Source organism: Girardinichthys multiradiatus, chromosome 15 (genome assembly GCF_021462225.1).
Source record: "Girardinichthys multiradiatus isolate DD_20200921_A chromosome 15, DD_fGirMul_XY1, whole genome shotgun sequence".
NCBI classification, from domain to species: domain Eukaryota; kingdom Metazoa; phylum Chordata; class Actinopteri; order Cyprinodontiformes; family Goodeidae; genus Girardinichthys; species Girardinichthys multiradiatus.
The window spans coordinates 8,978,915-9,003,167 of NC_061808.1; the positions used below are offsets into that span (position 1 = coordinate 8,978,915).

At 40.0% G+C, this 24,253-nt stretch overlaps 1 protein-coding gene across 2 annotated transcripts in view; it reads left to right on the plus strand.

Moving 5' to 3' along the window:
* Positions 1-24,253, plus strand: part of ryr3 (ryanodine receptor 3) — a 153,647-nt gene that overhangs the window by 76,881 nt on the left and 52,513 nt on the right. For both annotated transcript variants that reach the window (XM_047387608.1, XM_047387609.1), the window contains exons 38-50: positions 2,671-2,773; positions 3,000-3,134; positions 7,890-8,163; positions 8,294-8,408; positions 14,377-14,509; positions 18,057-18,160; positions 18,890-19,025; positions 19,360-19,543; positions 21,280-21,382; positions 21,791-21,911; positions 22,581-22,750; positions 23,602-23,822; positions 24,144-24,234. In XM_047387608.1, coding sequence (XP_047243564.1) covers positions 2,671-2,773; positions 3,000-3,134; positions 7,890-8,163; positions 8,294-8,408; positions 14,377-14,509; positions 18,057-18,160; positions 18,890-19,025; positions 19,360-19,543; positions 21,280-21,382; positions 21,791-21,911; positions 22,581-22,750; positions 23,602-23,822; positions 24,144-24,234 — 1,890 coding nt within the window. The remainder of the gene's footprint in view (positions 1-2,670; positions 2,774-2,999; positions 3,135-7,889; positions 8,164-8,293; positions 8,409-14,376; positions 14,510-18,056; positions 18,161-18,889; positions 19,026-19,359; positions 19,544-21,279; positions 21,383-21,790; positions 21,912-22,580; positions 22,751-23,601; positions 23,823-24,143; positions 24,235-24,253) is intronic.

Genomic DNA, 24,253 nt, shown 5'->3' on the forward strand with positions numbered 1-24,253 from the left:
TGGACAATGGGTCCAAGAGACTTTTTTGTAGGTCCTGAGAAGTTACATAAGTGTACTGAATTTCATACACCTCGGACACAGCATGGCTTGGGGCTGGTTGTTTTAGTGCTCCTAGAGGGCGCTGTGGAGCAATTAGGCCACGCCCACCAATTTTATCACTGGAAATCTTTAGGGGGCTGGACCAGTATCAATCCTATTGAGTTTGGTGGCGATGGGCTTAGAAATGTGGAAATAACAGGCAAACGTAAGGCCATGGCGTGACGTCTGTCATCGCCATGCCGCCATGGCCACACCCTCCCGCCTAAAGTCTCTGTGTTCCAAACCAACTTAGACCATCTTGTTATCTGTCACTGGGGACAGTTTCGTGTTGATTAGGTGACGGGGGTGAAATTTGGACCTTTCACAGTAAAACATGACACTTCCTGTTCTGAGGGGGCGGGGCTTAGATGATGGCAGGATGTGACCATTGAATATTGTTCAGGGCCAGATGTGGATCAATACCAGAATGTTTTGTGTGTCTGCAACTTTCCTTGTAAGAGCTATAACAATTTCAATTTTTTTGGCGAGTCGTGAAATTTTGAGGCCTGGCTCCGCCCCCTCAGCATGGTCAAAAAGTCACAATTTTGATAACTTTAGATCCCCCATCCCTTCTGAGCAAACTGACCAAATTTCAAGGCGATCATTCAAAATCTCTAGGAGTTCGATCAAATACGGAGGCTATAAACGGCAAAAATGGGGTCAAAATTTAAACTTCAATCCAAGATGGCCGACTTCCTGTTTATTGTAGGATGTGGGTGCAAGAGAGTTTTGGGTAGTTCTCGGGGAGTTCTACAAGTGTTCCAAATTTCATAACTGTACGATAAAGTAAGGTCAATGCAGATGGTTTTTTGAAAATTTCAGGGGGGCGCTGTTGAGCCATTTTTATTGCGACTTTCGTGAAACCCTTAAAATACGTAAATTTCACACACGACTGATAGCTCCGTCAAATTTGCTGACTTTTTGTATATGTTAAAGCTGCGAAAAAGGCGATTCATTTGTCGCCAGAATAATAATAACTAGAAACCTGCAAGCAGCTTTGAAGGCCCTCGCACCCATCAGCGCAACTCGGGCTGTTGAGCGACCGCAGGAGCTTGGCATCACCTCATACACGCCACCGACGATGACACTGCTTCACTTCAACACGTCGCCAGTAGATGGCACTTTGAGCAACAGGTCATATGATCTTTGGTCATGCAGAGTTTCAGTCTGGCAAAAAGCATTCAAAATTTGGAGTAAATCGGACCTTCCAGATGGAAGCTGCACTCACTTGTTTGTTTGTGGGTGGGGCTAAAACGACATCATCAACTGACTGTGTCAACATGTCCATCATTAAGTCATGATCATGTATACTACATTTGAAATAGATCCGAGGATGTATGAGGGAGATATAGCCCTTGAAGTGTCCTTGGGGGTGCTGTTGATCCAAATTTAAATGTAATCCAATAGAGCTGTTTGGGGGCTGACAAAGATCAAGCATATTCAGTTTTGAGTGAATCCGACCATGCATGTGTAATTTAGAGCCAAACGTATGGCGGTGGCGTGACATCAGAATTCGCCACCCCATCATATTCACACCCTCCAGCTAAAGCAGTAAGTACTGTCGACTGTCTAAGAGCATCATGTTATCTGTTACTTGGGACAGTTTCACATTGATTAGGTGAAGAACATCAAACATTGAGTCTGTAAAGGAAAACGTGATACTTCCTGTTCTGAGGGGGCGGGGCATCAATGATGTCAGCATCTGATCAGTGAATATTGTTCAGGCCAAGAAGCGGATCAATCCCAGAAGGTTTCATGTGTCTGTGACTTTCCTTGTAGGAGCTATGTCAATTTAGTCTTTTATGGCGAGAAGTCATATTTTGAGGCGTGGCCACTCCCACACGCTTTCATGTATCAAAAAGCTTTTGATAACTTTTAATCCCCAATCCCTTAAGAGTATACTGAGTGATTTTGATGTCTGTAAGTCAAAAGCTGTAGGAGGAGTTTGCTCAAATATGCGTGCTAGAAACGGTCAAAACTGGGTCAAAATGGCAACTTCAATCCAAAATGGCCGACTTCCTGTGGGGTTTAGACCAATGCTACAAGAGACATTTTTGTAGGTCCAGAGAAGATACATAAGTGTACCAAATTTCAGATTCCTTGGTCAAAGCATGGCTTGGGGCTGTTTTTTTTAAATGGTCTAGGGGGCGCTGTGGACGAATTAGGCCACGCCCACCAAATATGTCATCAGATCTCTGTTGGGGACTGGACAAGGATCAATCACATTGAATTTTGTGCAGATCAGATGATCTATGTGGAAATTAGAGCCAAACGTATGGCCATGGCGTGACGTCTGACTTCGCCGCGCCACCACGGCCATGCCCTTTTCTGAAAAGTTACTGTGCTTCAAACAAAGTTAGACCCACTAGTTGTCTGTCTTCTGACACACTTTCAAGTAAACATTCGAATTACAATAGGCCTTCGCAGCTGCTTTGCTGCTCGGGCCTAATTATTAAGGTGACTGTGACTTAGGGAATGTGATCTCGACCATTCTTATAGATTCAGTCTCCACACATGCATCTTTTTTGCTCACTTCATCCTCTATAAGCTTTCTTCCCTTCTCTCCTTCATCTCTCTGTTTTTTCCCTGCAGATCAATATTCTGCTGAACTTCAGTGCAGGGGAGGACTGCCCTTGTCCCGAGGAGATCCAGGATGAACTCAAGTCTTTCCATGAAGAATTACGGCTGCACTGTGGTAGAGTTCCGCTGCTGGCTCAACAGTTGATATGCATTTCAGTGTGACAATGACTAAACAGTATTTTCACAAAAAAATATTCGGTTCAATTTTTTAGTTTTTTTTACCTAATATTAAAGACTGGACTTGCTTTATTTATGCCTGATTTAGCAGCACTGTTGTAAATGAGATTTCCTTGCTTGAGCAGTTGCAAAATCACATTAAAACTGGGTGTTTACCCTGGCAGGAATTCCAGTGGAAGAGGAGGAAGAAGAGCAGGATACATCAATTAAAGGTCGGCTCCTGGCTTTGTTGTACAAGATCAAGGGCCCCCCTCAGAAGACAGAAGAGGAGCCTGCAGAGACAGAACAGGCTGCTCCGAGTAAGCGACTGTTAACACTGCTAAGAAAAAGGGTCTAGTAAGCTGACATTTCTGTGGGCTCTGCAAATTACAAGGGTGGTTTTGTCCCCCCTATATCATCCTTCACACTGGAAAAGAAAAAAAAACATGGTTTTTATATGTAAAGTATACAGTATATATACACTGCTCAAAAAAATAAAGGGAACACTCAAATAACACATCCTAGATTTGAATGAATGAAATATTCTCATTGAATACTTTGTTCTGTACAAAGTTGAATGTGCTGACAACAAAATCACACAAAAATCATCAATGGAAATCAAATTTATTAACCAATGGAGGCCTGGATTTGGAGTCACACACAAAATTAAAGTGGAAAAACACACTACAGGTTGATCCAACTTTGATGTAATGTCCTTAAAACAAGTCAAAATGAGGCTCAGTATTGTGTGTGGCCTCCACGTGCCTGTATGACCTCCCTACAACGCCTGGACATGCTCCTGATGATACGGCGGATGGTCTCCTGAGGGATCTCCTCCCAGACCTGGACTAAAGCATCCGCCAACTCCTGGACAGTCTGTGGTGCAACGTGACGCTGGTGGATGGAGCGAGACATGATGTCCCAGATGTGCTCAATCGGATTCAGGTCTGGGGAACGGGCGGACCAGTCCATAGCTTCAATGTCTTCATCTTGCAGGAACTGCTGACACACTCCAGCCACATGAGGTCTAGCATTGTCCTGCATTAAGAGGAACCCAGGGCCAACCGCACCAGCAAATGGTCTCACAAGGGGTCTGAGGATCTCATCTCGGTACCTAATGGCAGTCAGGATACCTCTGGCGCGCACATGGAGGGCCAATGCGGCCCTCCAAAGAAATGCCACACCCCACACCCTTACTGACACACTGCCAAACCGTTCATGCTGAAGGATGTTGCAGGCAGCAGATCGCTCTCCACGGTGTCTCCAGACTCTGTCACGTCTGTCACATGCGCTCAGTGTGAACCTGCTGGACACTACGCTGACAGACACAGCAAACCTTCTTGCCACAGCTTGTATTGATGTGCCATCCTGGATGAGCTGCACTACCTGAGCCACTTGTGTGGGTTGTAGAGTCCGTCTCATGCTACCACGAGTGTGAAAGCACCACCAACATTCAAAAGTCACCAAAACTTCAGCCAGAAAGCATGGGTACTAAGAAGTGGTCTGTGGTCCCCAACTGCAGAACCACTCCTTTATTGAGTGTTTCTTGCTAATCACCAAAGATTTCCCCCTGTTGTCTATTCCATTTGCACAACAGCTGTGAAATTGATTGTCAATCACTGTTGCTTCCTAAGTGGACAGTTTGATTTCACAGAAGTTAGATTTACTTGGAGTTGTTATATTGTGTTGTTTAAGTGTTCCCTTTATTTTTTTGAGCAATGTAGTTTTTTCCATTTGCTTCCAAGGAGACAGATTTTTTCTTGTAGCCTTTCGAAAACCTTGATAAATAGGTCTTTGGGTCTTAATAGGAATACACCAGACACAGGTGATGCATCATCCTTCAGTTCTACTTGATGTCAAATTTTCAGGGAATAATCTTGGTGGTGAAAGTCATTTTATGTCTCTGACAGTTTTTGTTTTGCTTTTGTTTGCCCAAAGATCCAATTTTTACAAAAACCTCATCTATTTAACACTGGTTTAATTTCCTGAATAAATCTAACAGAACATGCTGGACTTTGAAGATTAAAAAAATGCAAGTTCATATTCTAACAACTTCTGCTACTTGGTAATCAAATTTAAATGTTTTAAAGGCGTACTCATCATCTTCCATTTAACCAGGACCCAGTTGAGGGGGCGGCAGTCTCAGCAGAGATGCCCAGGCGTCCAGGTGGCATCCGTAACAGATGCCCAAACCACCTAAACTAACTCCACTCGAAGTAAAGGAGAAGCAGGTGTACTACGAGCTCCTCCTGAGTGGCCAAGCTACTTACCCTATCTCTAAGGGAGTGCTGACCACCGTGGGGTGGAAGCTTGTTTCAGCCGCTGGATCTGGGATCTCGTTCTTTCAGTTATGACCCAAAGTTCATGGCCTGAGATGAGAGTAGACCGACCAGTAAATGAGGAGTTTTTGCCCTACTCTCCTCTCTCTTCACCAGAACAGACTGGTGCAGTGTCTGCATTGCTGCAGCAGCCACACCAATCCATCTATTGTTCTCCTGCTCCATTCTTGCTTCGCTTGCGAACAAGACCATGAAAAACTTAAACTTCTCTACTTGAGGCAAGGACTCCCCCCTCCAACTTGGGAAGGGCAAGCCACTGTTTTTAGATTGAAAACCATGGCCTTGGACATGGAGGAGTTGATCCTCCAAGTCAAAACTGTGGGGTCAAATGCTTTTTCACAATATGAAATCTGTTATATCTGCTGCAGATATGTGGACAGTGACACCCACAGGCAGTGATTCCTCCTGACCAATTAGCAGCCAGCTCTGTTTGAACATCAGAAAACAGGGCTAGGCTCTGTTGCGACTGGCTAAAGTTGTAAAATCCTTCACATGCTAATTCCTCCTTATAAAATCAAAACCAAGCTGAGTTGTTTGGTGTTAGAAAAATGCACCAAAGCATCACCCCAGCATCTGTCTACTGTATTAAAGTAAAATGTTAAAATAGTTATTCAGTTTCACATAAAACATCGCAGCAGAGGTCATTGGAATTTGTCATCTTCAGTTCAAGACAATATAAAAGCATATAGATTAATTACTTTTAAAAGTTAAGAGTTTCATTTTTAAAGGATTCAGTCAAGGTCACCATCAAAATATATTATTTTTAGGAAATTTGATCAATCTGATGTCATTAAACACATCCCTGACCTTGCAAAACTGAGAAGAGATTTCTTTATCATAGATGTACACCTCCCAGTTTCTTGCTGCCAAGGGCTGTTCTTCAGTACAGGCTAGGGTCAGATGTTTTAACACTTTTTCTGCTGCCTTTTGCTGAATGTGTGGCTTTGTTCAGGTTCAAATAATAAAGACTATTGTTCAGAGTCTGTAAGGCTTCAGGCTATGAATTTTAATGTTGTACTCCTTCCTCGCCCAGCCTAGACTGCATTATTGAAAAGTTACATAAAGGTGACAAATGATGACTGAGAGGATTCTGAAAGACTTTTATTCACACACTGTTTTAATGTCTATGCTGTATTTTCAGGAATTTGCTGTGTATTGTGTTATCAGCTGTCAATGAAAACATTTACAATTAAAATGACTTAATATATATTTACGATTTAAATTTCGGACCTTTTGAAACTGAGTTTGAATAGGTTTGAATAACCCCATACATTTTTTGTAATTTAGGTGATTTCTCTGGTTAATAGGTTTGTTAAACCTTGTTTCAGATGCTATGAACACTGAGCATTTAAAGATGTACTTTTAAGATTCTATATGCAAGTGTGAGCTTTAAAGGCTTGTGTAATGCAGATAATGCAGAGATGGTAGGTCATTTTGCGTTTAATCTATCTCGTTAAAAGTGCGATAGCCTGAGATGATACAAGGAAGCTGTGAGGCGGTCGGAGTTTCACCTTTAGGGCATCCCGTTCCCTGCCTCGTCCCTCATTAGGATTTTGCTGGAATACAACCCTTTGTTTGCTACAGATGTTATGCAGTGTGACTGAAACACTCAAAGTTCAGCAAGGGCTTTTGTGTACCAATGTTATAGAGAGAGTTGTAGAACGTTTAGCTAAAGCCTGGGTACTACAGGTCTGCGAGACTGCCTGCGATGCCCTGTTACTCCTCGTCTATAATGCGAAAGTTTAATGACACTTTAATGACTCTTTAGGGCTGAGTTTCACAGACAAGCTGGACTTTCATCTTAGAATCATTCCCAGGTTGTTTGTTTTAATATTGAATTATGTGTATTTATCCTTTGGCGTGTTTCAAATTTACAAAATACCTAAACTTGTCAAATTCAATGATTAGGTTTTATTAAGGACATTTCTGAAAGTTAATGAAGTTTCATTTCAAAGGTCAAACCAAAAGATATTTCAGTCTTTTCAAAGTTCTATTGAAGTGTTAGGAAATGTCAGGTTTGTTACAGTGCAGTGGGAAAAGCAATTGGTTCTTTATAGATTTAAGACTTAGATTTTCAGATAAAAAAATTAATTTTATCAGACAGAGATAAAAGGAAAAATAAAAAAGCTGGGTTTGTTTTTAGATTTTTATTTATTTATTTTTAAGTTGGCAGACAGGAAATGGGATGAAGAGAGGAGGAAGACATGCAGCACAGGTTTCCAGAGTCAGGACTTGAACCCCAGGCAGCTGCGTTGAGAACTGAAGCCTCTGTATATAGGTCGCCCGCTTTACCACTACACCACGCTGCCAAAAAGCAGTTTTTAAATTATTATCTAATTTATTTAGAGAAAAAAGGCAATCCAAACCAGCCTGGCCAAATGTGAAGGTATGATTGCTTCCCAGTGATTAACCAACAGTTTTTAAGTTTAGTTTCACTTGCCACACCCAGACCTGAAGTAGGCTACAAAATCTCTAAAAGAAACACATCATACACCGATCTAAAGAAAGTCATACCCAAAAAACTATTTGCCAACTATGTATATTTTAAAAAAGAATTACTACAGAATACCATCAGTTTCTGCTTCTAATTATTTCATTCTCAAATGTATCTTTTGTGAATAATAGAGAGTACCCACTGGCAGCAACGCAATAGACCATATAAAATGCAGCACTAAAGCTGTAGTACAGAATCTGTCCCTTTATTCATTTCTCCATGTGCTTTTCTTCCTCCTTTAGCCAACCTGAAGGAGCTCATTTCTCAGACTATAACCAGCTGGGCTCAGGAGTCCCACATCCAAGACCCGGAGCTAGTCAGAGTCATGTTCAGCTTGCTGAGGAGGCAGTACGATGGCATCGGCGAGCTGCTCTGGGCCATGAAGAAATCTTACACCATCAGTGCCGCCTCCGTGCAGGATGCTATTAGCCTGCTGGCCTCTCTAGGTCAAATCAGGTCTCTGCTTTCAGTGCGCATGGGCAAGGAAGAGGAGAAGCTAATGATCGATGGGCTCGGGTAAGGGAACAGGTTTCTAGAAATGCAGTAGCTGCATTTCTTTGTTTTTTAGGAGCTCTAAATAGTAATGTAAAGTTTATTAGTGATTTGTTTCAGGATGTAAAAATATCTTTCATTCTTGTGGTCGTAGGGACATTATGAACAATAAAGTTTTCTACCAGCATCCCAATCTGATGAGAGTTTTGGGAATGCATGAGACTGTCATGGAGGTCATGGTTAACGTCCTGGGAGGAGACAAGTCACAGGTAAAACTAAACAAATCGGTCCATTCAACCATCCATATGCACATGTGTGTGTTTATGGATGGAGGTTTATATGTATGTACGTATGTATGTATGTATGTATGTATGTGTGTGTGTGTATGTATGTGTATGTGTATGTGTATGTGTATATATATATATACAGTACAGACCAAATGTTTGGACACACCTTCTCATTCAAAGAGTCTTCTTTATTTTCATGACTATGAATATTGTAGCTTCACACTGAAGGCATCAAAACTATGAATTAACACATGTGGAATTATATACTGAATAAAAAACTGTGAAACAACTGAAAATATGTCTTATATTCTAGGTTCTTCAAAGTAGCCACCTTTTGCTTTGATTACTGCTCCGCACACTCTTGGCATTCTGTTGATGAGCTTCAAGAGGTAGTCACCTGAAATGGTTTTCACTTCACAGGTGTGCCCTGTCAGGTTTAATAAGTGGGATTTCAAGCCTTCTAAATGGGGTTGGGACCATCAGTTGTGTTGTGCAGGAGATGGATATAGTACACAGCTGATAGACCTACTGAATAGACTGTTAGAATTTGTATTATGGCAAGAAAAAAGGAGCTAAGTAAAGAAAAACGAGTGGCCATCATTACTTTAAGTCAGTCCGAACAATTGGGAAAACTTTGAAAGTGTCCCCAAGTGCAGTCATAAAAACCATCAAGCACTACAAAGAAACTGGCTCACATGAGGACCGCCCCAGGAAAGGAAGACCAAGAGTCACCTCTGCTGCGGACGATAAGTTCATCCGAGTCACCAGCCTCAGAAATCGCAGGTTAACAGCAGCTCAGATTAGAGAACAGGTCAATGCCACACAGAGTTCTAGCAGCAGACACATCTCTAGAACAACTGTTAAGAGGAGACTGTGTGAATCAGGCCTTCATGGTAAAATAGCTGCTAGGAAACCACTGCTGAGGACAGGCAGCAAGCAGAAGAGACTTGTTTGGGTTAAAGAACACAATGAATGGACATTAGACAAAGTGGAAATCTGTGCTTTGGTCTGATGAGTCCAAGTTTGAGATCTTTGGTTCCAACCGTTGTGTCTTTGTGCGGCGCAGAAGAGGTGAACGGATGGACTCTACATGCCTGGTTCCCACCGTGAAGCATGCAGGAGGAGGTGTGATGGTGTGGGGGTGCTTTGCTGGTGACACTGTTGGGGATTTATTCAAAATTGAAGGCATACCGAACCAGCATGGCTACCACTGCATCTTGCAGCGGCATGCTATTCCATCCGGTTTGCGTTTAGTTGGACCATCATTTATTTTTCAACAGGACAATGACCCCAAACACGCCTCCAGGCTCTGTAAGGACTATTTGACCAAGAAGGAGAGTGATGGGGTGCTGCGCCAGATGACCTGGCCTCCACAGTCACCGGACCTGAACCCAATTGAGACGGTTTGGGGTGAGCTGGACCGCAGAGTGAAGGTAAAAGGGCCAACAAGTGCTAAGCATCTCTGGGAACTCCTTCAAGACTGTTGGAAAACCATTTCAGGTGACTACCTGTTGAAGCTCATCAACAGAATGCCAAGAGTGTGCGGAGCAGTAATCAAAGCAAAAGGTGGCTACTTTGAAGAACCTAGAATATAAGACATATTTTCAGTTGTTTCACAGTTTTTTGTTCAGTATATCTGTTGATTAAAATAGATCTGAAACATAGAAAGGGTCTCTTGTGTTTTCCTTGAAACGCAAACGTCTGAATGTTTGAGGAGGTGAGAGGGGTTCTGGATCTACAAAAACTTGCCTGTCTACTTTAAGCAACAGGATGTGGGTCACTCTTTCTTCAAGAAGTCTTGCAGAGCAATTTTTTTTTTTTTATATAAATAAATTTCTAGATTACACCACAGTATTTCCTGTTTATTTTTATCTAAAATGTTCACATATTTCAAAGAGTTCATGAATCTATGCACTCTAACACGGCTTACAGAAATTTGGGGAGTAAAACAGGCCCACAGCACCACTGTTCCTGCACTATACTTAACAGTGGACAGTAGTTACTTTTCCATGTCTTCATTTTTTATTTTACACTAGATCCATCTTGGGTGTATGTGACCATTAAACCTTTGTCTTATTTTACCATAGGACCAAGTCCCAGCAGCCTTTAGTAAACTGTGAATGTTAGTGTTTGTGATGGCAAGACAGAAAAGGCTTTTTCCTTGGATGCCTTCCACACAAGTAATTTGTACAGAGCCAGGCAAATGTAGATGTTGTATATATTTTATTACTGAGTAATCTGCACGCACGGATTACAAAACTGAGCGCAAAGTTGATCCACAGTTGATCAATCCGTGCAGACGGAATGCAAAACCGAGAGCACTTTACTAAAGTAAAGTGTGAGCACGGATTTCCACCGGCTTTGTTTTTTCTTTTACCCGTTGACACTTGCCGGACTCCTTAAGTTGGCATATTTCTAAGAAAGCAACTCAACTTCTTCTCCTGTTTCCTTAACACCTATAGCCTTTCATCCAAAAGCATTCTTCAGTTCTGAACATGGTTAGAAGTAACAGAAGTTATAGTCGGAACAATCACACTAATAGAGCCATTGAAGTCACTAATGGGACAGTTAGGACATGTGGGTCATTGGTCCTATCCTCTATTCAGCTTAATGTTTGGGTCAGTGTTGCCTGACAATCCAAACATGTCATTAATGATGCCATGTGAGTTGTTTTGGTCACAGGTCACAATGTGTGAATTGCCGAAAAACCACATGGGGAGACAAGCCAGGGATGCAGAGTAGGTGTTAGAAAGATGAAATCTAGAACCACCACCTCTGATTATGTTGGTTTTTCCTGTTTAACATTGAATTATCCTTTACATGAAAGTGGTTTCATGTTAATAGTGTACAATGGTTGATTTTGAGAACTAGTGACCCCAAGATGCCACTCTAACAAATATAATTTAGTTGAATATATATATTTTTGTATAGACAAAATGACCCAGTTAAAGATAATTTATTTGAAAGCTTTTTACATGTCTTTAGTAATTATGGTGGGTGCCAGGGGTGTATTAGGGTCTTGAAACAGTAGGGGCTTTAGCCCAGACCCAAAATATTTTAATTTTCATAAGACAGCGGCCGAGTTTCTAAGTCATTTAAAGTTAAAATAATATAGGACATTGTACCAGTTCTATGTCTAGGCTGGGTTTTGATTGAATGTAAATTCTTATGAATCAAACAAAGAAGGTTTACATAGTTTTACTTGGTTTTTGTTTGTTAGAAGCTACATGGAGGAGAAACAGAGTTTAGGATTGATTAAAAAACATTTTGCTGAAGCAGATAATGACACATTTTGTTGTATTTAGGAAAAAAACCTAATCTATTTTTTTACTGACAAAAGAGATATTTACTGTGGGCCAAATAAATGTGCTTCTTTTCTCATCTATGTAAGTGACCTTTTTAAACGTTACGCCCTCATCCAAATGTTTAATTCCTGAGGCTCTGTGGTCTCAATTTCTTACACTTCAAAAAAGGAAACTGGTATAAAGTAGATTTATTTAAAACTTAGTCAAACGATAAGGTCCTAAAAACACATTTATTGAATTTAATTATGCTGAGAGCTTTCCAAACATTCCATTAAAATGTTTCCTTTTTTCATGAACCTGTTCTGTTTTATTGCCATCTTCTCAGCCCTTCATTCCACTTATGAAGAAATCTGGCCTGCCAAAAATATTAAATGAAACATTGTGTGGTTCTCCACTGAGCATGTGAGCCATGAGTTAAGTTCTAACTATTGAACACTTTCTGAGAGAAATGGGTGTTAAGTTGTGGTGTTTGAAACATAACATAGAGCCTCATCCTGGACCTTTCTTGAACGGTCATCTTTTGTTCTGTTATTAGTATTATTACAGTTATTAATAGTTGTATACATATAGTATGAATACATTGCCTTGAGTAATCTTATATCCTTGTTTAATTAGTTTATATAATATCACATGTGTTATTCAGAAAAATAAAACTGTTAACTAGTTAATGGTACACCTTGATGATAGATTAATTTCTATGATTTTTATTTCTCATACTGCACCTTTAAACAACGCAGGGCTATATGTTTAGAATCAGCACAGAAGATATGAAAAAGAAGCCGGAGGCTTACTTTTACACTTTCCACTATGTCTTAGTGGCACCAGTTGTTTTTGTCCCAGTGTATTCAGCAACAATTTATTCTTTCTACATGTAGAACTGGTCTATAGGACTGGCTGCAGCAATGAGATGTTATGTTATGTTATGATCTGAAGAACCTTTTTAATGTGTTCAGTAACTTTTATTTTGACTGAAGGACCAGATATTTTTCACATCATGATTAATCCAGCTAGAAGCTCACAGAGAGGATTCCTACTGTTTTCTATCACTGCCAGGCCATTTAATTTTACCTGTAGCTCAGGCGAAAGTCCCTCTACTCTGTTCTTCATCATGACCCTGATGATGCTCATTAGAGTAAACCTCCACATCATGTCTTGCTGGGTGAATCAGTGATTAGCTTTAACTTACTCAGGCCATTCTGAGTCAGCATTCAGGTTTTATCGCTAACTTAAGCCTGAGTTATGCTGCTCTGCTTCCACCTGTTCCTGTGTGCAAACACGCACCAGAATCAGCTCTCCGGTTGGCTCCACCCTGTTTGAGCCCAGTTCGAGGCGCTCAGTGTAACTTTTCGAGTAAGGATCGAGAAGGGCCGACGGCTCTGGACTGAACAGCCGTCCTGAACTTCTCCAGGATGAACAGAGTGCCAGTCCTCCAGTGCCTATGCATGTATTTGTGCAGTCGCAGTGTGTGCTCAAATAACAATTTTTTCTTTTTTTCTTTTAACTCATTGCCAGGTTAGGTGAAGCGTGCAGTGATTATATGGAGCACAATGGAAATAAATCTGATTGTTTTTTAGATACAAATGTGAAATCCAATGCCATTTTGTGGCTATGTGCTTATTTTTAATAGTTCTAAATTTCGTCTTTTAAGAGATCCGGGGCTTCAGCCCTGGAAGTCAAGTTCTAGCATGCACCTGGTGGGTGTTATATAATATTTTAATAAAATTGTCTGGTCATAGCATTTCCAATAGATTCAGGTATTGTCGCTGCTAAAGCAAAGGCTATATTTAAATACATATTAGGTTGTGTTTAAAACAACTTTTATTCTAAGATGCAAGATGAGCCAAAAGCAACAGCTTAATATTGTGAAAAACCACAAGGGTAATAGAGACGCCAGAGGAGTGGACCAGGCATAAGAGGGGTATGAGGAGACCTCTTCAAGTGTGCTGACAGAAGCTGGAGGAGCCAGCTGGGATTAGATGCCAGAATCAGACACGATTTTATCCTCAGCCTGACAGACAAACCTTAAGGAAGCTTTAAGACCCTGATGACTGACACTGACATTATGATCACAGTCAGAGATAAATTCCAGCCTGCCACTTGATACGTGCTTGTCTCTTACTGTGGCCATTTGAAGCTCCAGGGGGTTGTAATATCTATTTTATGGCCAAATATGCTGCATCATTAATGTGCCTCCCATAAATTGTATTGAAATTTTTATGGTTTATAAAAGAATAACATGTAACCATCGAAGGCTTTATAATCGATGGTTTTCTAACATACATTTAATACATGGCTATCCTTCTCCAGGAGCTGCACGTTCAGACAAATTACTTTAGGCATCAAGATCTGCTCACAAAGCAGGACGGATTTGGTGTGATTAATAGTTAAGCTGTTGCTTGATGAGATTTTCTGGAAGGTGCAGCTTTAGAAATTGAGTTTGCTAAAATAAAAAATGGCATTTTAATAATGTTTGTTGATCTTTCCAGTACTTTTCTTTCATTTCGAGAAAAAAAACATCAATCAGCTGATTGATGTTCACACAATATTAGGTTGTGTCCATAATGAATTTAGGGGTGTAACTGTATCAGAAAGTTATTCTCTGCATCCTTCAGATGTATTAAAGTGAGTTCTCTGTTTTTCCACAGGAGATTGCCTTTCCCAAAATGGTGGCCAGCTGCTGTCGATTTTTGTGTTATTTCTGTCGTATTAGCCGTCAGAACCAGAAAGCCATGTTTGACCACCTGAGCTACCTGTTGGAGAACAGCAGCGTTGGACTAGGTAAGTAATGCTTTAACATGATTATTTATGCTCATGGCATCTGACATTCACAGCAGTTTTTGAATGTTACCTGATCAAGAAAATATTAGAAAACACAAGTATGAGCAAAAGAAAGGTAAGGAAAAAGGCTGTAATGAAATGAAAAGGTATTTCAGGGTTCCTAAGCAGTGTTATAAAGTCATTTTCCAGGTGTGGATTAGTTTAAAAAAAACTAAAAATAAGGTATTAAAGGTATTTAAAATATTAGAAATATATAATTTTACCAACTAATTTCCTTTTTCCATTTTCTAAAAGACGCAAACTGAAAAATGCTTACTAAAGAACTTAGATTGATGTATATGTAATCTGCAAGCTTTATCTTTGATTTGAGACGTCACACCTTGATTTCAACATTCTGTCTGTGAGTATTTTGGTCATTTAACAACTGACTAAATGGAGAAATAAAAAAGGGCCATATCACTATTTTTATGGACTCTAGAAAACCCTAAATTCAGCTTGAACTGGACCTGCAGTTTTTTATTTTTTATTTGTCTGGTTAAAATGTGAAATAATTTGCCTAAATGGATATTTTTTGAATATGTACAAATGGAATAAATGAAATAATAATGAAAGTTTACAAACTGTTCTTTCAAAAATCTGCATTTAATGTAGACACTACAGTCTATCTAAGTTGGCCCAGATGCCAGAAAAACCTCTGAAAATCAACATTGTGTTGTCTTGAAGTACTTTTAAGGTTGGTATAATATTAGAAAAACTGCAGAGGTCCAAGAAAATTATGGATTTTCAAAATGCATGTAGCATTGTGTGAGAACCACGATATTTACTGATATTACACTTTGTCTTAAAATACCAAATAAAAATAATTGTTTGAAATATTTTAAAGTGTTATCAGCCAATCAAAGATAAAATTCACACACATAAACAAGATGTGGTTACAAATGCCAAGATATCAGGTTAAAGGTGAAAGGAGGTACAGGGGGAGGCAGCTGGTGAGGTGATCAAGATGCCAGAGAGGGCCAGAGGAAACTGTGAGACATGCAGGGTTGGACCGATGCGTCACTGAGCGCTGGTCCCTGGAACTATACTGAAGCAACTGGTCTGAAGAGGACACATGATGGCACACACCAGTTGTTGTCCAAACATGACACATTAGATGTTTCTGTTGAAAAGCATAATCTGATCTGAAACCCTGGAGAAAAGGGTTTGATGGCCTGATCTGTGGAGTGCCCCAGTGTGGTGAGGTCTCAGTCTGATAAGGTCACATCACTCAATGGTCAGCTGCATGTAGTCAAGGATTTGAGCTCTGTTGGAACTGTCCACTCATTCATTGTGTTGTGCACCACATCATAAACCACCCAATCTTTGTGGGGTTCATAATTCCAACTGTAATTAAAATTAATGAGCAGAGTCTGTCGATCGGTCAAAATGGGCCACAGGCTGAACTGACCTAGCATGCTAACATGCAAAAGTACTAATCATGACTTTCAAAATAAGAGCATGTAACAATAGGGTTGGGAGGTATGATAGCAATGTATCACAAAGTATTTGAACAAGCTGACGATCTGCCAAACTGGGAAGATCATTATATTATCTGGATGACAGATAATTTCCTTTGTTGCAAACACATTAGTTTTATTCTTCTTCTTATGGCTTTATAAACTAACTTTATTTACCAAAAGTGCTCTTAACCTGATTGCGTTAACATTTTAAATTAAAATTCAGTTTTTCAGTTTGGCACAACTATGTTATTGTATGTTAGTGCCCACTCTGCTTTACGTTATTCTCTTGAGGGTTTTAAATGTTTTTAGAATGAGAAATGGTGATAGTTACAATTTTATTGTTAAAAAAAAGAAAATTATTTTTAGCCCTCACCTCTAGGCAACATGTACAACTAAGAATACGATGATTTATTCTCTTGGATGGCTCATAACTGTACCACAGAGATGCTAAGTGGCTGTGACAGTTCTCTTAAACTATAAATATTTTACTCTCTCCTCCCTTGCTGCTGTGTGTGATTTATCCTGCCATAACCATTTCTGCTACCTGTATGACCCCTTCTCTTTTCCAATGGTTATAATCAGTCTGACAGAGAGAGGTATCCCAATCCTTGTGGTTTTTAGTATAACAATGACCATCAGTGGGACCCTTTGTGGGGTTCCTTGAGACGACATTGTTGTAAATAAGCGCTGGTTAACTAAATAATCTGAACTGAAACTATCTGTGTAGTTATGCTGCTATAGGCTTAGGCTGCTGGAGGACATAATGACCACTTTCACCCTCTTTGCTACATTCTCACACTACTCTCCAATTTTGCATTGTTTGCTGTTATTTCAGCTTTTAACCTTGTTCTCTCTATTCTCTTCCTAGAAGCTACACCTGGCCTGGCTCTGTGTCTACCTGTGACACCTTTCTGGAGAGGGGCATTGTCCAAGCTTCTGCTGGCAACAACTTAATGCTTACCCTCTACCGATGATCCACATGGCCCTGTCTTTTAGTGTTTAACCCTTTCTCTCTCCTAGACAAGGCAATTGACTGAGCTCCTACTGTGACTAACTCTATGTGCTCTTTTTCAGACTCTAACCTTGAAAACTGGCTCAGAGTTTATCTGTTCTTTCTTTCTAGGTGAAACAACTAAAGGAGCTACATCCACTAACATTTACTTTTCCTTCCCATAGAAAGTACTCCTGGACCAGTGCTTCTTTGTTCTCTTTGTGTCTCTGCTCTGTTCTCTCAAATCCCCAGTCGGTTGTGGCAGATGGCCGCTCACACTGAGCCTGGTTCTGCTGGAGGTTTCTTCCTGTTAAAAGGGAGTTTTTCCTCTCCACTGTCGCTACATGCATGCTCAGTATGAGGGATTGCTGCAAAGTCAACGCCAGTAACTGTCCACTGTCTCTACATGCTCATCCAGGAGGAGTGAATGCTGCAAGTCACTGACTCAATGCAACCTGCTGGGTTTCCTTAGACAGAAAAACTTTTTATCCAATTTGAATAAATAACTAACTTTGACAGCACTGTTCAATGGTTAGGATTAATTGGAATGAATGTACCTGACTGTTGTGAAGTGCTTTGAGACAACATGTGTTGTGAATTGGCGCTATATAAATAAAACTGAATTGAATTGAATAACCTGACAGCTGTATTTACATTAAGATTAAATTACACTTAGATGGACTCAATGTGCCAATAAGATGACTTATAAAGAAAACTGGATGCACTGCATTTTATTTTGAGGTATAACAGCAAAGGGGGCAGAATTAAAATGCTTGCCAGTCCTTTCAGATTACTTGTAAATAATTTGAAAACAATGTTTCACTTTCCTGCCATTTAATAATGAGCCATTATTTTATTTTGGTATATTGCACAGAATCATAATGAAATACTTGGTTTGTGGTTGTAATGTGAAAAAAAAAAAAAGTTTAAGGGATGTAAATACTTCTGCAAGGCTCTGTACTTGAGCTGCAATAAACCAAAAAATATTGAATCTAATGTGTGGATTATATAGGATTAATGTTTTGTTTGCCTTGCTGTTTTTTGTTTGTGTGTTTAGCCTCCGAAGCGATGCGAGGCTCCACTCCTCTGGATGTTGCAGCATCTTCAGTGATGGACAACAACGGTCTGGCTTTGGCTCTGGAGGAACCTGACCTGGAGAAGGTTCAACAGCTTCACTGGAAAATCACTGGCTAAATAACAGACTTTAAAAAACAAAATGTGACTTGGCAGCGCAATGAATGCATCCAAATGACACCACAGGCTACCAGGCCATCCGTAATGTATTATATATGGGTTTCTTTTGCAAAAAATACATTACTAATGAGTAGTAAGATAAATTAAGTAAAAAATGATAGGGTGAACTCTAGTTAGAGCAGAACACTTTATTTGACTTTTATTTACACAGGATAAATCTCATTGAGCAACTAATTCTCATGTTCAAGAGAGACCTGTTCCAACATTATATAAAGTCACAAAAGTTACAAGCGCTTCTCAGTAAATTAGAATATTATTGAAAAGTTAATTTATTTGAGTAACTTAGTTCTCTAAGTTACTAAGTTCTCTCAGCTCCTGACCTGACAAGGCATTATTCATAAATAAAAGTAAATTTAATGTGTTTTAGTTCACTCTGGTTGTAATTTGTCTAAATATACATAAATATGGGTGAATATTCCCCTAAATGCACGGATAATACCTCAGTTGAATGTGGGCAAAATGCATCAGAGCAGAAAGCAATTTGTTCAAGACAGCTATTTCTATTTTAGGAATATTTTTGTCCGTCCTTCTCATTTCAGAATTAGAAGAACACTCAAACTCATATTTTCACCCATTTAGAACCTGGGAATTGCAGCATGATTTTGCCTGGAGTCTTACCCAGATGTCTGTGCGTAGGTGGTGACGTATCTGGCAGGCTGTGGTCTTCAAAGTTGTGCCATGCTGGTCGCGAAGGGTTACCCGGACCTGGGCTGGAACCCCATAGAGGGAGAGCGCTACCTCTCGTTCCTGAGATTTGTTGTCTTCTGCAATGGTATGTCTGTCAACTTCCATCGTGATTGAGTTTCCTATTCTATAAACATTCCCTCTTTCAGTGCATCAAATAAAGTAAATAGTGTAGCTATAATGGAGTAACTGAAGAGCAGTAAATGATTAGCTTGAAATTGAAAGCATTACTAAAAACATCTGCCAAGAAAGGCTGCCAAAGTGCTGCTGACTAGCCAGGACTAAGAAGTAAAAATGTTGGTCAGTTTTTTCAACACTTCCAGCAATAACTGTGCTCGAGTTGACTCTGTCCATTCATTTTGTGTGTGATATTAATCATTAATGTGTTAGAGAGATTAATGTGAAGGCCTTTCTGGCTGTAGGTGAGAGTGTGGAGGAAAATGCCAACCTGGTGGTGAAGCTGCTGATCAGACGTCCCGAGTGTTTTGGCCCTGCCCTGAGGGGAGAGGGAGGACAGGGTCTGCTGGCTGCCATGAAGGAGGCCATCAAGATCTCTGAGGATCCCGCTCTGGACCTTCCGAAGACTCCAGCTGGAGCCACTGCGGGGTGGGAATTTGTCCAATTATATTGGCTCTTTATTGCTTTTAAACCACTGCTGGTCAGTAATTTAATGAAAAAGTTAGATGGTCAAAATCCCAAAGGTTCAAAATCATTCACGAGTCTGTTGTAAAACAAAAAATGTCAGCACTTCTTATTACTATTAGATTCTGTTGGGTAATGTAGTAATTTGATTTTGCACGAAACGTAGATGCTGCTTCATTGCACCTTTGATCAGTTACATTGAATTGATTAAATTGTTTTTAAAAAAGCCCTGCGATGGACTGGCGACCTGTCCAGGGTGTACCCCGCCTTTCGCCCATAGACTGCTGGAGATAGGCACCAGCTCCCCCGTGACCCACTATGGAATAAGCGGTAGAAAATGACTGACTGACTGACTGACTGTTTTTAAAAAATCTAATCTTCAGGGTTTAATTAGATCTTTCAAAGAAATCAGGGATATAGCTGTTTTACAGTACAAGTCTTTGTGTTTAATTATGACTTTATTGTGCTGCTAAAGAATCAGACAACTTGCATCCTCCTCCATCCAGAGGACCCTGTTCTTGCTGCTAAACATTAGATCATACAGTGCCCTAAACGTGTTTACTTTTTGTTGTGGTCAAATGTGTTTTAGGGGGATTTTATCTGATAGACAAACTCAATGTAGCACATAATGGATACAATGGACATCTGCAAGGCGGTGCTTCAGTCAGATGATACCAAAATTGAACTTTTTGTCATACATGGAAAGCAATATGTGTGAAAAAACCCTAACACTGAGCATCGTCTATAACACACTATCCTCACTGTGAAACATGATGGTGGCAGCGTCATGCTGTGGGAATGCTTTTCTTCAGGACAAGCATTCACAGGACAGTTTTTGAGAAAAAACTGTAGAGGCTGCAAAACATTTGGGACTAGAATAGAATTTCACCTTCCAGTGGGACAAAGAACCAAATACATACAACCAGAGCTGCAGTGGTGTTGCATATTCAAAGCATATCCATGAGAATAGCCTAGCTCCATACTTGAATCCTATTGATAATCAATGGCAGATCTTCAAAATAGTAGTACACAGATGCAACATGACTGAGCTTGAGCTTTAGTATGAGATGTGCAAAACTGGTAAAGACATACCCTTAAGGGCTTGCAGCTGTAATTACAGAAAAGGGTGGTTGTATAAAATATTAAATCAGGGGGACTTAGGAGAAATGAATCCCAGTCTTTTAAGAGTTTAACAGTTTACTATTTCCATCCACTTTTAATTATGCAATACTTTGTGTTGATCTAGAAAATCCCAGTATAATACCCTGAAGTTTGCGTTTTTTTACTAGATAGAATTTGAAAAAGAGTAAGGGATATGAATCCTTTTGCAAGTCTCTGTTGCAAAATTTACAAAGGTACAGGTCTCGGCGGTTTTAGGAAAAAAGTCAGTAGCCTTGATGTCTACTGGTGCAGTGGCTGCTTTGTTTAGTGTTTGTTCGTGCTGCTCGCATTGTTATGCAAAGGCTCTAACACAGTGGAGTTTTAATGCTGAATGTAATTATTGCCTCAGGTGATGAAGGGCATATTGGAAGCTCATCAGAATCGATGCATATAAAGTGGCAGACCAGAAAGGGCTCAAAACACAGTTGCATACCAAGAAAACTACACACCAACTGCTCCCCTGCTGCTGATTTTATTCTCTTGTAGAAGTGATATGAAGGAAAGAGACTTTGTCTAAGGTCAATGTTTGCATTGTGCAGGTCTGGTGAAGAGGAGAAAGAAGTTATCCACATGGGCAATGCCATCATGTCCTTCTACTCAGCCCTCATTGACCTGTTGGGACGCTGCGCTCCAGAGATGCATGTGAGGCTCTCAGTGGAGAGTTCTGTGCAGCATAGAGAGCCTGTTGTCTAAATTATTTTCATGCTTCAGTTACTATGTCTGTTAGAACAGTTAGCTATTAAATAATTATTTATAAATGAAATGCCAGTGTTCCTGAACGATTGTCATGTCTAAATTCTATATTTTCCCAGACACAAAAGTTCTCAGTATGAATGCAAATGTCCACTGTTTACTAGAGTACAAAGCCTGGAAAAACAACTGTCTGCAACAAGGGAAGGAAGTTGCAAGAACGGATGGATGGATGGATAAATGGATAGATTAATGGGGATGGGGTATACAACTGGGGGGATACCTTTTGCACTTTGCATAGAGAATCAAGTTTTCTGCTTATTGTACTGCTGAAGGCCAAAATATACGTTTTCTTCACAGCTTATCAATGCAGGTAAAGGTGAAGCATTGCGCATCAGAGCCATCCTGCGCTCTCTTGTTCCCACTTCAGACCTGGTTGGCATCATTAGCATCCCCCTCAAGATGCCTGTGGTTAATAAAGGTATGCATATTTTAGTGGCTGCTTGTTGCATGAAGTTAAGCAGCTCCCAGTGGTTACAAAACAACAGATAAAAAGTGTAGTGATTGTTGGACATAAGAATGCTCCAGCAAAATATTCACGAAGAGGAAAATCAGAAGTAAGAGTAAAATGCTTTCAGCTGCAGCAGAAAATGGTGTTTGGTCTTGATTTAAGGCAGAAGCTATAATGTTATACTATTTTTTGGCTTTTACAATCCATTCTGCTGCTTTTTGATAGGCTAACAAGTCAGATAACTTAAATACTCCGAAAACACAATTTTGCAGATGGGGCATTCGTTTTATGCTTCTGTGTAAATAAATCTGAAATAGTTTGATTAATCTTTCCTTTAAGAATCTTATATCTTTGTAACCAATACTGTGCAAACAGCACTCAACCTTGTAGTAAATTCTGAAGTATGCCTGAAACACCTATATTGCTATATTCTTGTCTAATTACTTTACTTTTATTTTCCACTTTTCGATCGTGAAATGTGCATAATTTGAGATTGTTTTGAGTTATTAACTTTTTAGTTTCAGTAAATTTTATCCTCATACCCTCGTCGTACAGTCCAGAAGCAGCCATTGTAATATACTGTAAAAGTGGAAATATTAAATGCAGTGTTTGCTCTGTGTTATTTAAACTGACCTGCAGATGGCACCGTGACAGAACCTGACGTGTCAGCTTGCTTCTGTCCGGACCACAAGGCCCCCATGGTGCTCTTTTTGGACAGAGTGTATGGCATTGAGGACCAAAGCTTTCTGCTTCAGATGCTGGAAGTCGGGTTCCTGCCTGACCTCAAAGCCTCAGCATCTCTGGACACCGTGAGTTGAAATTAAATTTCTTCTAATTCAGAACTCTACATAAACTGAACTTCCTATGCCTCTAAACTATTTGGAAAAACTCTGGTGATTATATTAGGTTTTTGAAAGCTTCTGATTGGTTAATTTGCAAAAGGTGAGTTGAACGGAAGAACACTTGTGGGTGCATTTAAGGCCAACACCTGAAACACCCTATTTCTTGGTGCGACATCATGAAAATAATCCAAACAAATCAGGCAAGATATCAAGAAGGGAATTGTAGACCTCCAGAAGTTTAGTCTATCTTTGGGTATAATGTTGAGATGACCACATTCATCTGTTCAAACAAATAATATAAAAGTTGAAGCACCATGCGAATGTATAGCCATCATACCGTTCAGGAAAGAGATGGTTTCTGTGTCCTAGAGATGATTGTGTTTTGGTGGTAAACATGTGGTTCAACCTCAGAATAAAACCAAAAGAGCTTGTGGAGGTGCTGGTGAAGCTGGTGCTGGATGAAAGCAGCACTATCTACAGCGAAACAAATTCTGTATCAACATAGATTGAAAGGCCACTTAGTGATGAAGAAGTTTTAAATGAATCGAAGTGAAGAAAAAAGTACAGTGAGTGAATATAGCTGAAACAAAGTAACTCATTTCAATAGTTGTATTATTTATTATTGCATCTATGCATTTTTGCATAGGGTCAAATATGTGAATGACGTAGTAATGTGAACTAGACATTTTTAAAAAGAAAAACATACAGAAATATTGGTTCTTTAATATTGTTCATAATAATACTAATAATAATTTTACTTTTTGTTAATCTTCATGTGAAAACTGTGCCTACCACATGTTTGGTTCTCTGTCCCGCAGGAGGTGCTGAGCACCACGGAAACGGCGTTGGCCATGAATCGCTACATCGGTTCTGCCCTGCTTCCTCTGCTGACCCGCTGTGCAGCTCTGTTCGGCAACACGGAGCACTACGCACAGCTGGTCAACTCCACGCTGGAGACCATCTACCGGCTGTCCAAAGGTCGCTCGCTCACCAAAGCCCAGCGGGACGCCATTGAGGAGTGTCTGCTGGCAATCTGCAAGTATGTGCTCTCTTGAGGTGAAAACATTAGAGATAAAAACAGATTTACAGGGCTTCTATTGCAAGACTTTTCAAATAATTATTGCAAAAATAAGGTCTTGTGAATGTTTAGTGGAACAGCAATCCTACATCCTGCAGGAAACAAACATTAGTTATAAATGTATTAAACTGGGATGTTATTGGCTGAAAAGAAGGCCCATTGATGTTATTTGACTTACTCCCTTTTCTTGTAATTTTGTATTTAATTCTAATTATTAATGCTGTCGTCAGAGGCCACCCAGACCTTTTTTCTTCATATTTAACTCTACTTATCTGTACTCAGGCATCTTCGTCCATCCATGATGCAGCAGCTGCTCAGACGACTTGTGTTTGATGTTCCTATGCTCACTGAATACTGCAAGATGCCTCTCCGGGTGAGGAAGCAGATCTGTT